The sequence below is a fragment of the Phoca vitulina genome, unplaced genomic scaffold (assembly GCF_004348235.1).
Source record: "Phoca vitulina isolate PV1807 unplaced genomic scaffold, GSC_HSeal_1.0 scaffold19, whole genome shotgun sequence".
In the NCBI taxonomy this organism is placed as follows: Eukaryota; Metazoa; Chordata; class Mammalia; order Carnivora; family Phocidae; genus Phoca; species Phoca vitulina.
In genome coordinates this window covers 26687571-26704482 of record NW_022589722.1, presented here as the reverse complement: position 1 = coordinate 26704482, position 16912 = coordinate 26687571, and the positions used below count along the sequence as shown (strand labels likewise).

The window sequence follows — 16912 nt, the reverse complement described above, 5'->3', positions numbered from 1 at the left end:
AAAGAAATAAAATCTTTAAAAAAAAAAAAAAAGGAAAAAGAAACTGATAAACTCTGGTCCATTAATTTTCTTAAGAGCCAGCTCACATCATCTTTCCCCTAAGAAGCAATCCAAATCTCTTGTAACCAGAACTAATTGCTGCCTCTTTCATATTTGTTCAGCAACTTGGTTGTACTCTTATTTGATACTTCATTTTTTTCATTTTTCTTTTTTAAATTGTTGGTTAGAGATTTTCTATCCTACTTCTTAATAAGGAAGGCCCTGAGGGCAGAGGCAGTGTCAGTCTGGTTCACCCTTGTCTTTGTGCCCCCACTGGCTTGAGGACCATATTTCAGACATACAGTATGAATGACCTGGCTGTTTATATTTATAGCTATCATAGCCCTTAACATTTACTGTTCTTTGAAAAGTTACCTGGAAATACTGCCTTCATGTATCCTGAGGCCAGGGAATAGCATACCTTTGGTAATGTGTGATCCTCCCAGCCTTGCAGATCTTGACTGGGCTTTTCATTCAGTAGTAGATTTTGTTCACAGGAAATGGAAGCTGACCAGGACCTGTAGTGACTTGCCTAGGTGTTGGGTTATGTTATCATTGGGTGTTTTCACTTTGCCCAAAACCAGGTATCTTCTGGGGGAGAGACTTAACTGGTTGGGACCTGTACAATTTCATTATGATGATTAGATTTTTGTAGAGCGGAACCTCAGTAAACCACATGCTCTTGTGAGAATTACGTCAGATATGGCCATAGGAACAAGATTAGATTTTAGTGTACTGAAATCGCACAGAGATCATAAAAAGGCATTTATTAAACTTTATGTATATTACCTGTCTATACTACATTCCATCATAGAAATTAATATCAGTTATTGGTGACGTTGACAGCTTTTGGTGTTAAAGAATTCTTACTTTGTAGTGAGCTATGCTCTCTGTTTTTCTGGTTTCTCCTATTCATTCCCTACAATTTGGGCATTTTCATTGTCATTAGCACTTAATATCCCTAACGGCATTACTGTGGTTGTCCTTATTTAACTCTACTTCAATGCTGTGGATAATTTTAGTCTTCCTCATGTAGTTTTCCAGATAATAGCACCTTCAGCATGTGCTTTAATGAAAATTGTAAGACTACCTGCCTTTTCTGGGTAGGTAGGGATTCTTTAGTTGTTATGAACTTTTCCCATAATGTTAGAATTTTCTGCACTAAATAGGACTTTTCATTCCATTTGGCATACATTTATGAATGCTGTCACATGTCAGACACTGTGCTCCATCTGTTAATGCAGAGGCATTAAGCCATGTGGTAAAGAGCAGTAATAGAGGTGGGCACAGGTTCTGGGGGAGCATAAATGAGGGGTATTTAGCATATCCATGGAGAGTGTGAGGAGGGTGGGGAGAGTGCCAGGATCATCGGAAGGCAGCAGTTAAACTAAGTTTTGAAAGATGAATAAGAATTACTTGGTAACAGGGATGGTTTTTAATCAAGGCAAGGCCAGAGAGGAGACAGTTTAGAAGCTATTGCTGAAGTACACACTACCACCTTTGCAATATTCTTGTGAAAAGCTTTGAGCTAAATTGGATCAAGCCTCTGTATTTAACTCGTACTAATTTACTGGAAATATAGGGGATGGAGCAGCGTGTTAAATGACACCATGGGGGGTGTAGTTAGCAAAGCCCAAAATGTGGGAAAACAGCCTGGATTTTTCAACAAATAAACTACAAAAAAAAGAGAAGGGAGGGATTATGGATTGAAAGAGATTAAGGAGACATCAGTGAAATGCAATATATTGTCCCAGTTGGACTCTAATTTGAATAAATCAACACTAAAAAATTTGAGACAGTTGGGAAAATTTAACCATTGAGTGGATAGTTGATGATATTAAGGGATTTTTAAAATTTTGGGTGGCAATAGTATTGTGGTTTTGTTTAAAAAAATGTTCTTTTAGATGTACAGAATAAAGATGAAATGAAATTATGGCTAGAATTTGCCTCAGAATGATCCCATGTGGGCTGGGTGCTGTGTGTGGGGAGGGTAGGAGGGCCACAGATTTTGAAGCTAAGTGATGGGGGTACATAAGCAGCTTATTATGCCATTCTTTCTACCTTTGTGTTTGAATGTTTCTATGATTTTTTTTTTTTAAAGATGTTGCTATATTCTGGGCAAGAAATTTGAAGGACCTGAAATAAAGCACTGGCTGTAAGGATGAAAAAAAGGATAGGTTTGAGGAATAAGTTATGAGACAGTTATACTTCGATGTCTGGGGCTGGAGGGAGGGGTGTCTAAGTTTATGGTTTGGGACCTGAGTACTGTTACCTAAGATAGGGAAAATGGAAGCAATATATCTTGAGGGGTTGGTGCTGGGTGGTATTGGGTACTTGTTTTGGGACATATTGATATGGGATAGCCAGGTAGAGATGCACAGCAAAGTCAGAGCTAGATGTGGATCAGAATGTGGGTAGTAGTTAACCCCAAGAAAGGATGAGATTGCCCAGGGAGAATATGTAAAAGAGGGAAGGGGTGCCCCTGATAGCAGCAGAAAAAGAGAGAGAGCTACTTAGGATTCTGAGAGGAGTGGTCAGTGAGGGAAGAAAGTACGATTTTTAAGAAAATCAAGGAAATAGGAAGTTTTAAGAAAGGTATAGGAACTTTGACAGATCCAATAGGAAGGTCAAGTAGGATAAGAACTTGTCTAGTTCCTCTTGATTATGAACATTAAAGGCCTTTGGGGAGCCTGTGGGGGTGAGGGGAAGCTTTGTGAATACACTATATTGATATTCTATAGTTACCAAGTCCCTTTTGTGTGTATTAATAGAGACTATAGCATATTTGTGTTGATTAGCTAGAGAGTTATGATTAAAAGCAAAAGAACTTTTATTTAATTGGAAATTAAGATCATTACCCTTCGTTTCCTCGGTGCCATTAATTTGAAAATCATGTTCACTTGTACAAAGACCTTATCAAAGTTTACTTTAGTTCTCTGTGAAATTTTGCTAATTGACCCAGAGATAGTGGCACTGAGGCTGTCCTAGGAGTTCAGACTTTTAGAATTGTGAAACCTGTCTTAAAGCCAGTTTCACAGTGAATCTGGTGCTGTGCTGATACTCTTTAAGGTAAATACAAAATCTTAGCAGTAGGCAAAGATTATGTGGCTTATTGTTTACTTTCTTTAAAGATTAATTTTTTTAGATTTCTGTCTTAAAAATTGTTTCCCCCCCCCTTTTTTTAAAGATTTTATTTATGTATTTGACAGAGACAGCGAGAGAGGGAACACAAGCAGAGGGAGTGGGAGAGGGAGAAGCAGGCTTCCCCCTGAGCAGGGAGCCCGATGCGGGGCTCGATCCCAGGACCCCGGGATCATGACCTGAGCCGAAGGCAGACGCTTAACGACTGAGCCACCCAGGCACCCCTGTTTTCCTTTTCTTTAGCTCTTTTTATCCCACATTGCAGAGGAGATAATGGGAGTGGACTTGCCAGGAAAAAGCTAGCCATCAGATGCACTGTGATGTCTTATTGCTCCCACCACCATATGACTGTCGGTATCTCTGTAGGGCTGCAGTATTGACAGTCGTGGCCTTCTGCCACTCTTCTACAGCCAAGAGAGACATTTTTAGGAAGGACACAGCCCTCTGCCCTTCTTGCCATCCTCTGTGCAGGAATCTTATAATTTGTATTTATTTTCCTGTAAGTACAGAACTGTGAGAACTTGTTTCATTTGAAAAACCCTCACACAGCAAACTGTACAGCCCACGTAGGGACAAAGGAATGATTCACCCTTTTAAAGATGCTTTTCCTTTATTTTTTTTTATTTATTTTATTTTTTTATTTATTCATTTGAGACACAGAGATACAGAGAGAGAGAGAGAGAGTGCATGAACAGGGGGAGAGGCAGAGGGAGAGGGAGAAGCAGGCTCCCCGCCGAGCCAGGAGCCGGACAGACGTGGGGCGTGATCCCAGCACCCTGGGATCATGACCTGAGCCGAAGGCAGACGCTTAACCATCTGAGCCACCCAGGTGCCCCTAAAGATGCTTTTCCTTTAGTTGCTAACCTCTGACCAGAGTACTGTGTAGTCTGAGAATTGAAATGTACCCATTTTTCATAAGACAGTTGAGAATTTGGTTGCCAGAAGGGGCCAGTGAGAATGCTTCTGTCTTCCCAGAGCAGCATTTAGCCCACACTGGCTGCCACTCCATTGCCTGTTGAGTCATTCCCACAGTTCTATATAGAGCTTTTCTGGCTTTTCTTTTAAACATGATGTTCTTGGAGTGAGAACGAAAGGAAGTTTTTCTTTCCTCCACAAAATCTCCCCCACCCCAAATCTGCATTGCTTTCCTTTTTCTAATAACAGAATATTGCCCTCACTCATTCTGAGACTGTTTTCTCTTCTGAGGTCTCGTAGTGCTTTCATTTATCATTGGTTGACTCTGAGCGTTTTGGCGTTTGCTGGGCTGCGTCTGCAGCAGCAGGCGTTCAGGATACAGGCTGCTGCTTGGCCAGAGAGATTGAGGGATTCTAGCTAAACATACCAAACATGGATTTCTAGTTTTCAGCTGTTTAAAAGTCAATCAGATATGCCAACAGGCATCTTAGTATCCTTATTATCACGATCAGTTAGTAAAAAGGACCGTAAAGGAAATGAATGAGCTTTTCACTTCAGATAAATGAAATTGCTGTGATTTGAAAGGATTTTGGTTTGTTTTTGTTTTTGCAGTGGAAGGTAAAATGCCCGTGTTTGTTCTTACTCAGAAGAGCCTGCTCTGTGCTAGTGGAAAAAGAATTAAAGTTTCTTTATCAGGAAAGGGTAATTGTTATGTATTTGAACTATCGTCTTATGTGTTCCATACATCGAGCAAGGTCATAACACATTTTAGAAAAGTCAAATAGCATCAGTAAACTGTCTATTGACAGCCCAAATGTCTCACACAGGAACAAGTTAAGGGGCCCTTTTAGGGGACTGGCAGATCTGAAAGACAAATTACAGCTCCGGAATGTATTCAGATGACTTTTTGAAACAGATATTTTAATTGAAGTTGGGGTGGAGAAATAGTTGCACTTCTGTAGTTAAATGTTCAACTTCCTTAGCCTGTTATCTATAAATATCACAGATGAAAAAGCCCGTAGAACTCTTTTGCAGAAAATTCAGTCACCATACATATTCATCTGTATGCATGTGTGTATATGTGCCTAATTCCCATCCTCACCTCCCACTAATACGTCAGTAATTGGGCTGTTTGTTTCAAAAGATTGGGTTGTTTGGATTATGTTTAATCTATTGCTCTAAACTGCATTAGCAGCAACGCCCCTTATACTGAAGGTTTGGAACAAACCGCATCTTCTCTTTCTGAAAAGAGGGAAAAAAAGCAGTTGATCTGTGTTCTGAAGGTCTCTTTCTCTATGTGTCTCCCCTCCCCCCAGAGACGAACAGCAAGGAGGAGGAGCTCACTCACTGTTCTAACCACACTTCATAGGTCTTAACTTGAGCGCCTGTTGGTTTCCTGTCGGCAGTAATTCAACTCTGTGCCATCTTGACTTGCTTGAAGGGTGGATAAATTGGTAACTGCACTGAGGAGGGGAGTGAGTTCTCACAGTCTGAGCATAAGGCACGATACTGAATTTATGAAAGCTTTGGTAGCCTCTGAAGACAACATATTCTGTGACTTTGAATTTTTTCATTGTATTTGTGGGCTGCTGTTTCTGAGAAGAATCTGTCATGACTCTACTGGAACCTGAGATGTTAATGATGGCCGTGCAGTCCGGTAATTCCGTATTTCCTGCAGATTCTATTTGCCACAGGTTTCTTTAATAAGGTTGGGTATATCTGTACTAGGTTTGGATAGAGATGGGAGGAAGATAGCTGGGAGTAAACAAATTGTCCAGTGAATGTACTGCATGTTCGGGTTTCTATTGTAAAAAAAAAAAAAAAAATTAGTAGTTTTTTCTAGTTGTAAACTCTAGTTACTCTAGTTATTCAGACATAGCTTTGTTTTAGATGTTTACTGACTTAAGACTTCAGTGAGGGGAAGAAAACATTTCCCTTTAGTTAAGTGTTTTATTATTATCTGTAGCACTGCTTTTAATGTAGGATAATTAAATCGCTTTTGCTGTTTTATACATTATTGTCTTTAATCACTAATCCACACTCTATTATTATGTCTCTTCATGAAAGCATGTTTTAAAATTTTCCTTCTTTCTCATTTTGTGGTATAACCTTCTGAATCATCTTTTGGTTCTTGGAAATGCTCTTGATAATACAGAAGATTGAGACTCTGAGTTTTGAAGATGGGGAAGTTTGAGCAAGAAAGTAGTCAACAAAGAATGTAGGATTTTTAAAATTCTGTCTCTAAAAACAGTTTCTCAACTCAAAAGTGTCTTTTACAACAGTTTAAAATTCCAGTTTGTTTTTAATGGTTTCCTTTACTTTTAGTGTTTTTGAAACTTGTAAGTTAGATATCTAAAAATAGGGAATGTTCTTTCGTTATTTTTAGACTTCTGCTAAAATGTAGTCTGTAGTGTTTTCCTGTTTCAGAGCATATCTTGAAAGATTCATACAAGTGGCATTTGCGGACCTCTTCCCCTCCACTGGCTTTCACTCATTAGAATGAGATAGGCTCCTTGGTTTGGGGAGATAACTGTCTCTGGCAGAATTGGTCTTACTGTTCTCCTTGGGGAACACTTAGATAGTATGTTGAAGGAGACAGATACCCATCTGAAGACAGGATCAGATGCTATCAGCTTAAGCTTTATGGACAGGGGGCAAAGAGGAAAGATACTGCTACCATTCTGTTCTGTCTAGTTTTGCAAATAAGACCATGATGAGTCATTTATTAGTTGAGTTCTTCTGTTCATATATGCTATACTTTTTAGGTTGTTGCCTTTCATTTTCCTTCCCCAGATCTCTTGAGCTCTGTGTTCTTTTTTTTTTTTTTTTTAAGATTTTATTATTTATTTGACAGAGAGAGATGGGGGAAGCAGGCTTCCCTCTGAGCAGGGAGCCTGATGTGGGGCTCGATCCCAGGACCCTGGGATCATGACCCGAGCTGAAGGCAGATGCTTAAGGATTGAGCTACGCAGGTGCCCCTGAGCTCTGTTCTAAACAAGATAGTATTATCTGTTTCCTACCTGTCTTTGATGAAATAGCTCCTAGTTAAACTGACTCGGGGTTTGTTTTGTTTTGTTGCCCTTCTCTGTTATATGTGGGCAAGTGCATATTTTATCTTAGGGAGTATAAGTTAGCATTTGAACTCTCTCTCCCTTCTTTGATTGCTTTGTTACTTACAGATTATCTCAGTCCAGTAACTTTTCTTAATAAAGGTTAAAAGATTATTTGCTCTCCCCTAAGGGGGTCTCACTGGTTCCCAGCTGGATAAGGGAAAGGGACTAACTTGTCTTGCCTAAGAGCTATTTTTCCTATGACATATGTTGGGCAGGGCTAGCCACCCATCTGTTGGACCAACTACTTCATAAAACTTTCAAAGGATAATAGTTTGTAAGACAAGTATGGATAAAATTGACAAGGGTGTTGGGTACAGGTAGAATGAAAGGTCTGTAGAGAATAAATAGCATGTATATGTACCTCTGTCTTTTGCTTATGTTCATAAAAGAGAAACTGGGTATAGCAAACTGATTTCTCTAGTACATGTGGTTCCTAAATGCTCAAAATTTTTGTAAAGTTGTTACTGTTTTCTTCTGAAGCTGTAGTCATTATGCTGGATTGCAACAATAATATGACAGCTGTATTTATGATAAGAAATGAAAAAGCTCATTATGAAGCCTTGATAAGCTAGAAGCCAATCATTCTTTCTAAAAAGTCAGGACATTTAGACTATATGAGCCATAGGTTATTCTAGCAATATGGTATTTGGATTTTTATGAATATATACTTTATAGGTGAAACCACTGTTTAATAAGATTTTAAAAATAAACTCTTTTAGACAAGATTGAGGATGCAAAGTCTTTTTTTTTTTTTTTCTTCTTATAGCCATTTTCAGGGACCTTAAGGACTTCAGGGTCTTTAAGGCTCGTACCATGGCATTCGTATTGCCAGCGTTTTCTCAGTTTCTGCAGGAACACATTCAGGTAAGCAGATTAATCGGCTGGCTTCAGGATGCAGTCTTTCCCCTATATTAAACATGAGGATACTGACTATTAGAGCAAAGTTCCAGGGTACATTGTGTATTTAACAGTTTAAAATTTTTTAAAGATTTTATTTATTTATTTGAGAGAGAATACAGAGGCAGAGGGAGAGGGAGAAGTAGACTCCCCACTGAACAGGGAGCCCAATGCGGAGTTCGATCCCAGGACCCTGAGATCATGTCCCGAGCAGAAGGCAGACACTTAACCGACTGAGCCACCCAGGGGCCCCACCAGTTTTCATTTAGTATCTGGAACTTGGCGATTTTGGTGAGATACTTGCATATAAAGACTTTTATCCATTCCTTAGTGCTGATGGTCTTTTTTTTTTTTTTTAAGATTTTTTATTTTATTTATTTGAGAACACCCAGAGAGAGAGAGAGTAACCACAAATGGGGGGCAGAGGCAGAGGGAGAAGCAGGCTCCCCTCCGAGCAGGGAGCCCCATGCGGGGCTCGATCCCAGGACCCTGGGATCACAACCCAAGCCGAAGGCAGACGCCTAACCGACTGAGCCACCCAGGCGCCCCTGCTGGTGGTCTCTTACTGACCCCTTGAGATCCAGTTCATATGCTGCCTTTCTGTGAACCCTGTCTGAATAGAGTCAGCCCTTCCTTCTCTCTGTTCCTACAGCACCATCTTTACAATGTAGATGAATTATCATTTTTACCTATCTCTCTAATTAGATTTAGTAATCTAATGTAATATATTCATCTATATATGGGCACATGGTAGATGCTCAGTAAGTATTTTTTTTTTTAAATAAATGAAAAAATTTGGTTTGGCATACTTCTCCTATGAAATAGGCATAAGCCTTTAAATCAAGATTTTATCAAAATTTTTAAAATCTGTTTTGCATTAAGAAATGAATCCTCCAGGGGCGCCTGGGTGGCTCAGTCGTTAAGCATCTTGCCTTTGGCTCAGGTCATGATCCCAGGGTCACCTAAGAAATGGAGCACAATATGCACTGAAGTCCTCTTAGTGCCCTTTTTGATTTATCCCTTAGAAAACTGTTTTCTGGGCGCCTGGGTGGCTCAGCCATTTAGCGTCTGCCTTCGGCTCAGGTCATGATCCCAGGGTCCTGGGATTGAGCCCCACATCAGGTTCCTTGCTCGGCAGGGAAGCCTGCTTCTCCCTCTCCCACTCCCCCTGCTTGTGTTCCCTCTCTCACTGTCTCTCTCTCTCTCTGTCAAAAAATAAATAAAAATCTTTAAAAAAAAAAAAAAAGAAAACTGTTTTCTTTGTTTTTAGCTGTATCTGCCTTTTGAATCTTTCATATTTTGTACCCACACATGCTATCTATTTAAAAATATTAATAATTGAAAAGCATTCCTCAGTCCGTTTACTCCCTTATCACTTGATGTTTATATATTTAATTCTTTTTTTAAAAGATTTTATTTATTTGAGAGAGCAGGAGCGGAGGGTGGAGGGGCAGAGGGAGAGGGACAAGCAGACTCCCTGCTGAGCACGGAGCCTGATATGGGGCTCAAACCCAGGACCCCAAGATCATGACCTGAGCCAAAGTCAGACGCTTAACCAACAGAGCCACCCAGGCGACCCTACTTAATTCTTGCATATTTCTTTAACTTCTAGTTCCCTGATCGTTACAATTTGCCTCTGAACTGTATATTTTATAATAGTTTGGGTTGGAAAGAAGGGAGTAGTAATTCATAAAAACAAGGTTGAAGGAAGATGGTGGACAAATAACTTTTGCCCTTTTTGGTAATAGGTTAACTCCTGTTCACAAGGAAGGGCCCCTTGTTTGGGTTCATGTCACTCAGGGATCTATAGAGCTGGTGAAAAACTTCAGAACTTTCAGCAATACCTACCTTTTTGATCTCCTAATAATCTAAATATTAGTGTGGGCTTTTATTTTTTTTTTTATTTTTTTAGTGTGGGCTTTTAAAAAACACATTTTTTGTTTATATTCAAGGGATTTTAGAGCTTGAGGAAACCGTAGGTATTTTCTTGTCCTCTCTTTTATTTAAGATGAGGAAATGGGTCCATTGAGGATAATTTATTTCCTGAAGCCACATAATTAATTAGTGGCAGAGATGGAAGGAGAATTTATTTCCTTACTCCCATGACAGTGCTCTTTGTGCTGTAACATACTTACAAGAAACCATCAGAGACCTCTGATGTATGAGATTGTTTATAATTTTCCCTGGAGATCTTGGTTTTCCTTGGGTTTTTCCATTGCAGGTTTCTGTCACTGCTCAGATTGACTCCCATCTTAAGAGGTGGAGATAAAAACCAGTGCCTGAGTGTCTAGCTCCTGCCCCTGAGGAGTGGAGTCAGGTACTACAGGCCCCAGTGGTTGTCTCCATCTTGCTTTGCCTTCTCTGGCTTGGTTGATGATCTCATACCGTGACGGTGATCTCAGAAGACAGGTAGACAGACGGCTGTTGTCATCGGTATTCTGGATTACATCTTAATGCCTTTTCTCTGACTCATTGATTTATCTGGGATCCCCTTAGAGTTAGGACCCAGATCAAAGGAATTTGAATTCATCTGTCTGTCTCTATCCTTTTTTCCCCTTTTGTTTCATTTTGTATGAGGCAAGCTGTCAAGACCATGAGCCACAGTTTTAGCTTTATTAAATCAGTGCCAAATGAAGATGAGTTTCATACAGTCTTGTTTTTTTTGGAATTTCATTTTTATGATTACCACATGCATTGTTTTTGAAAGGATTTTCTTTATAATAACAAGGAAAAAAAATACTAAAAACCCTTGCTTTGCCATCAACAACAAAAAATAACTTTCTCTGCCTTTCAAGAAGCTCAAGGGCATTATCAGGCTGAATTCATAGTGTCATGGGTCTGGGGCATCCTTAATCTCAATGGCAGTCACATAAATGGGGTGGTGGCTGCAGCAATTGGGTAAGTATAGAGGGCCTAGCAAAGAAGAATACGTGGCAATTACATAGTGAAAATAAACTTAGTCGTGAAATGTTTATAGTGTGTTATAATTTTAAAGTGTTTTATGGATATTATTTGATCTTGACAACTCTTTGAGGTATCTGTATCTTCTTATTTTACAAAGGAGGAAACTGAGGCTCAGAGAGGCTCCGGGACACACAGTAAGAGATGGAACTGATGTTTACATTCAGGTTTTTTACTTTAAGCACCAGTGACTTATATTTTCCATTTAAAATGAAAGTCAGATCAGCTCCCTTCTCACTTAGAACCTTCTAGTGGTTCTCATTCACAGGAAAAGCCCAGTTTCTTGTAGTGCCTACAGAGTCTGCATGACCTGCCCCCAGCTCTGTAACTCTCAGATTGCATCTACTCCTCTTCCCTCACTTGATCTGTCCCAGCCTTACTATTCTCTTTGCTGTCCCTGCATACCTTAGGGAATGCTCCTGTTTCAGGGCTTCTGTACTTGATGATATTCCTTCTAGTTGGGGCACTTTTTACTGGGTAGCCTCATGGCTTGCTCCCTCACTTACTTTAGATCTTTGTTCAAATGTCGCTTACTTGGGCCTTCCCTGACCGCCCTTAGGCATATTTGTTCTTGAGACCATGCCTTTCAGCTCTTTTGTATAGCATGCATTGTACGAACTAGTGCAGTGGTTTTCAGAGTGGTCTGGGAAACCCCTAGGTGTCCCTGAGACCTTGTCTGTAGGTGCAAGATGAAGGCTCTTTATAGATTTATATTGGTATTTACCTTTTTTACTGTTGTCCTCATGAGTGTACACTGTAGTTTTCCAGAGCTACATGATGTATGATACCTCAACAGATTGAATGCAGTATATATGAAAATTCAGCTGTCTTTTAGTAAATTTATACATTAGAGAGATCTGCAAAAATGGTAAAACAGTAGTACTCTTTTTACTACTTTTTTTTTGTTTTGGAAAATAATTTTTCTTTTTTTTAATTATGTTATGTTAATCACCATACATTACATCATTAGTTTTTGTTGTAGTGTTCCATGATTCACTGTTTGCGTATAACACCCAGTGCTCCATGCAGTACGTGCCCTCTTCAATACCCATCACCAGGCTAACCCATCCCCCCACCCTGGAAAATAATATTTTTCGTAGAAGCATGTTAACATGTAGTAGGTTTATTGTTATTTTTTAAAGAAATAATAAATATTTTAGGGGTACCTGGGTGGCTCAGTCAGTTAATCATCTGACTCTTGATTGCGGCTCAGGTCATAATCTCAGGATCCTCCAGCCTTGTGTTGGGCTCTGAGCTCATCGTGGGGTCTGCTTGTCCTCTCCCTCTGCTCCTCCCCCACTCTCTCTCTCTCAAATAAGTAAATCTTTAAAAAATTTTGTAAAGAATTAATAAATATTTTAGATTTTTTCAGTTTTAATTTATCTAAAATATACTGATGGATATAACCCACATAAAAACTCTTTGAAGTTCTCAATAACTATAAGAGGGTAAAGGAATTGTGACATCAGAGTTTGAGAAGAGTAGGTATAGTGTTTAAGAGCATAGACTTTGGAACCCAGGTTTCTTAGCTCTGCCACTAATTAGCTGTGTGACTTTGGACAAATTACTTAGCCTCCCTGTGCCTGTTATTTCATCTGTAAAATAGTAATAATAATAATAATGATAACAATAATAGTGCCAACCCCAGATAGTTGTTCTAAGTATTAAATGAGTTAATGTATGTAAAATGGTTATAAAGGTTCTGGCACATAGTAAGTGCTTTATGTTTTTTTATGTTATTATGGTTATTTTTGGCTTTTGTTGTTGGGATTTTGAATACTATTAAATGCAGATAGTTTTTTATTTCTTCCTGTATATTCTGACAACTTGGCACAACTGTTTGACATTTGGCAACTCTTAGAAACTTTTTAAAAAATGTTTCTTCTTTAACTTTGAAAGACTTCTGGGAATTTGTTCTAAGGAAATTATAAAAGATATATAAGATTTATATATAAGGATGTTTGTAGCAGTATTATTTATAGTAGTAAAAAAACCTGAAACAAACAGAAACAAAAATTTTAACAGTAGGAGATTGGTTAAATAACTTATAGTGCATTCATGTGATTGGAAACTAATGTAGTCATGAGATTATTTAAAAATGTGGGAAAGTGGGCGCCTGGGTGGCTCAGTTGGTTAAGCGACTGCCTTCGGCTCAGGTCATGATCCCAGGGTCCTGGGATCAAGCCCCGCATCGGGCTCCCTGCTCCGCGGGAAGCCTGCTTCTCCCTCTCCCACTCCCCCTGCTTGTGTTCCCTCTCTCGCTATGTCTCTCTCTGTCAAATAAATAAATAAAATCTTTAAAAAAAAAAAAAAAAAAAATGTGGGAAAGTGTTTACTATTTATCCATTTAAACCTTAAAAATGGATGTAAGGATATATACTAGAATATTAATAGCTGTCGCTGGGTAATAGGATTTCGTAAGGGTTTTTTTTTTTCTTTAAGTTTTCCTGTGTGTCTGTGATTTTCTATCATAAACATACATTTCTGTTGTATTCTGATAAAAGCCATATTTAAGTGTGTGTGTGTGTGTATACATGTAGGTACAGTTAGTTATAAGAGGGAGAAAATGGCTGAAAGTGTAGTATCTTGGATTTGGAGCTGAAACTGTTGATTTGGGACTTCTGCAGTCAGAGCACTCCACTGACCAAACAGTGCATGTTAAGGAGACACTCCATCCCATTAAGCTGTTCGTTCTGACCAGTCTAGTTTGTATAAATCCCTTTTACATTTTTTGTCTTTGTTTCTATTTTGTAAGATTTATGGAAATTTATCTTTGCAGTGTTTGTATTAGGCCATGTTCTTGGCAGAGCTATAGATCCTTCCTGTGCACACTTAACTACTCTCAATTTGCGGAACCTTTCAGAAGTTTTTATAAACCAAAACACACTAAGTTATTTTTTTGTTTTTGATGGGTGAGAATTCTGAATTCTCTTAGGCATAAAATAATGGCATTAGCATAAAATGTTTTAATTAGGGGCGCCTGGGTGGCTCAGTCGTTAAGTGTCTGCCTTCGGCTCAGGTCATGATCCCAGGGTCCTGGGATCGAGCCCCGCATCGGGCTCCCTGCTCAGCAGAGAGCCTGCTTCTCCCTTTCCCTCTGCCTGCCGCTCTGCCTACTTGTGCTCTCTATCTCTCTGTCAAATAAATAAATAAAAAATTAAAAAAAAAAAGTTTTAATTATTTGATAGTACATTTTCATTATGTATTTTGTTCTTTGACCCTAGGGTACATGTGACATCCTCTTGACAATATCTGTTCTTTTTCAGAAAAGCAAAACTCATATTGCCTCATGTGTATCTTGTAAACAGGACCTGGAGCCCTTATGTTGAAGAATTAAAATGTTAATTAAATTGACCTTGATTTTATGAACTGGTAATCTTAGTTTACTCTCTTGAGAATCAATTAGATTATATTCCTCAAATCAGTGCTGTAAGACTAATTTATAAAATATTTGGTTGTGTAGAGAGTATTGAAAACTTAAGGCGTTAACATTAATTAGGCTGCCCAAACAGAATCTATGACCTCAGTTTTCTAACACCTTTTTACTAAAGTGTGTTCCAAGGACCAACAGCATCTGTATCACCTGGGAGCTTGTTAGGAATGGACGGTCTCAGGCTCCCCCTCACACGTACAGTCTGAATCTTCATTTGAGCAGGGTCTTTAGGTGCATGTTAAAGTTGAGAAGTATTGTTCCAACAGACATTTTTATTGACTTTGTTTTTGAGGTGAACAGGTGAAATAAAGATGACTTGTTGGTGTATTTCCTAGATGAGAATGCAGTGGTTGGAAAAATTACATGATGTCTAATTAGTGTGGAAGCGTTGGATAAAATAGGAAACAAAAAGAGAAGAAAACTTGCTCCTAGTACAGTATTCTGCATTTGAGAAATGTTCACAATTTGACATTTTCTTAGCCTTTTCTTGACTTTTGAGAGAGACCAAATAGAACAACAAACATTCTAGAGTGTTTACCTGAAAAGGGATCTTGGAGATGATCCTTCATTTTACAGATGAGCAAATTGGGAGCTAAGAATGTTAAGTGACTTACCTAAGATCACATAGCTTGGACTCCCCATGTCCTGACTTCAAAGCACTGCTCTTTATGCCTCCTATGCTACCCCTCTGTGTTGCTGAAAGCTATATTGTTAGTTGTTTCTGTTGATGTTGGTTGAAACCATACTGAACAGTTATGAGAATATATCCAATGCACCTCACAGCATCATGGGAAAATGGTGGGGGCTTACTCTCTCCTTTCCTTTCCGTGAACTCATGAATAGCTTCAGAAAAAGATGTTACTTGTTGTCTGGAAGTTAAACTGCTTCTTCTCTGAACCAGGGGAGCTTGCTGCACAGGCCTGTGCTCTCTGAAGTGGGAAGGTGTGGGAATCTTCTGCTGAGATGGCAGTGGTTTTGAGTATTTAAAAGTAATGTTACTTTTCTTTATATCTCTCATTTAAATAAAAGTTTATAAATCAGGAAAGGAAACCTTTCAACAAAGAATGCTGAAAGAGCTGGCTATCTGTATACCAAAAAAAAAAAAAAATTGACCCTTATCTCGTGCCATACACAAAAATTCACTTGAAATGGGTCATACGCCTAAATGTGAAAGCTAAAGGACACAAAAAGTATGAACTATAAAAGAAAAACTCTTAAATTGGACTTTATCAAGTTTAAATACTTTTTCGTCCACTTTGTACATTGTTGAGAAAATTAAAAGACAGGCTAAAAAGAATGGGAGAAAATGTTTACGTGTGTCTGACAAAGGACTTGTATCTGGAATATATAAAGAACTCTTAGAACTCAAGTAACAAGACAACCCAATTAAAAAAAAAAGGGAAAAGACTCAGACACTTCAAAAAATATGCAAATGGACAATAAGCACATGAAAAGATGCTCTACATCATTGGCCATCATTGAAATGCAAATTAAAACCACAATGAGACACCACTACTCATCCATTATAATAATTAAAATTAAAAAGACTGACAATACCAAGTCTTGACAAGGCTACAGAGCAATGGGAATTCATACACTGCTGGTGAAATGTAAAATGGTATAATCACTTTGGAAAACAATTTGGCATTTCTTATGAAGTTAAACGTATTTACCACATGACCCAGCAGACCTACTCCTAAGTCTTTACCCAAGAGAAATGGAAACATACTGACATTTGCACATGAAGGTTGATAGCAGCTTTATTCTTAATGACTCCAAACTGGAAAGAACATAGATGTCCATCAACAGGTGAATGGATAAATTGTGGTATATCCATAAAGTGGAAAATTACTAGCAATAAAAATGGACAAACTGATACATTAAAAAACATGGACAAATTTCAAAAACATTCTCAATGTAAAAAGCTAGACTCAATGAGTACATACTGGATTATACCATTTATATAATATTCTTAAAAATCCAGGCTGTAGAATACTATTCAGTAATAATAATAATAATAATAATAATAATAATAAAGGACCAACTGTTGATACGTAAAACACCCTGGATGACTCTCCAGAGAGTTATGCTGAGTGGAAAAAAACAATCCCAAAAGGTTATGTACTATATGATTCCATTTGTATGACATTTTTGAAATGATAAAATTATGGATATGGAAAACAGATTGATGGTTGTCAGGGGCCAAAGACCAGGTGGGGCTGGGAGGAAAGTAGATGTGGTTATAAAAGATCAGCATGAGGAATCCTTGTAGTGTTGGAAATGTTCTGTATCTTGACTCTATCAATGTCAGTATCCTAGTTGTAATGTTGCAGTATAGTTTTGCAAGATGTTATCATTGGGGGGAACTGGGTAAAGGAAACATGGGATCTCTCTGTATTATTTTTTATAACTG

At 38.5% G+C, this 16912-nt stretch overlaps 1 protein-coding gene and 1 non-coding gene across 5 annotated transcripts in view; one reads left to right on the top strand and one right to left on the bottom strand.

Annotated features, from left to right (window-relative positions):
• Positions 1 to 16912, top strand: part of MRTFA (myocardin related transcription factor A) — a 213197-nt gene that overhangs the window by 111910 nt on the left and 84375 nt on the right. Inside the window, exons 1-2 of one of the 4 annotated variants that reach the window (XM_032416719.1) lie at positions 4045 to 5752; positions 7975 to 8072. The exons of 2 other annotated variants lie outside the window; for them this stretch is intronic. Coding sequence is in view for 1 of the 2 variants with exons in the window: in XM_032416717.1 (XP_032272608.1) it covers positions 5707 to 5752 (46 nt within the window). In the remaining variant the exon portion in view is untranslated. Of the gene's footprint in view, positions 1 to 4044; positions 5753 to 7974; positions 8073 to 16912 lie in introns of those variants that run through there. One more of the 4 variants, XM_032416717.1, reaches the window with a different exon arrangement.
• On the bottom strand, positions 7967 to 8096 carry LOC116640163. The gene has a single exon (XR_004300988.1). It is a non-coding gene; the product is annotated as a small nucleolar RNA SNORA33 (small nucleolar RNA).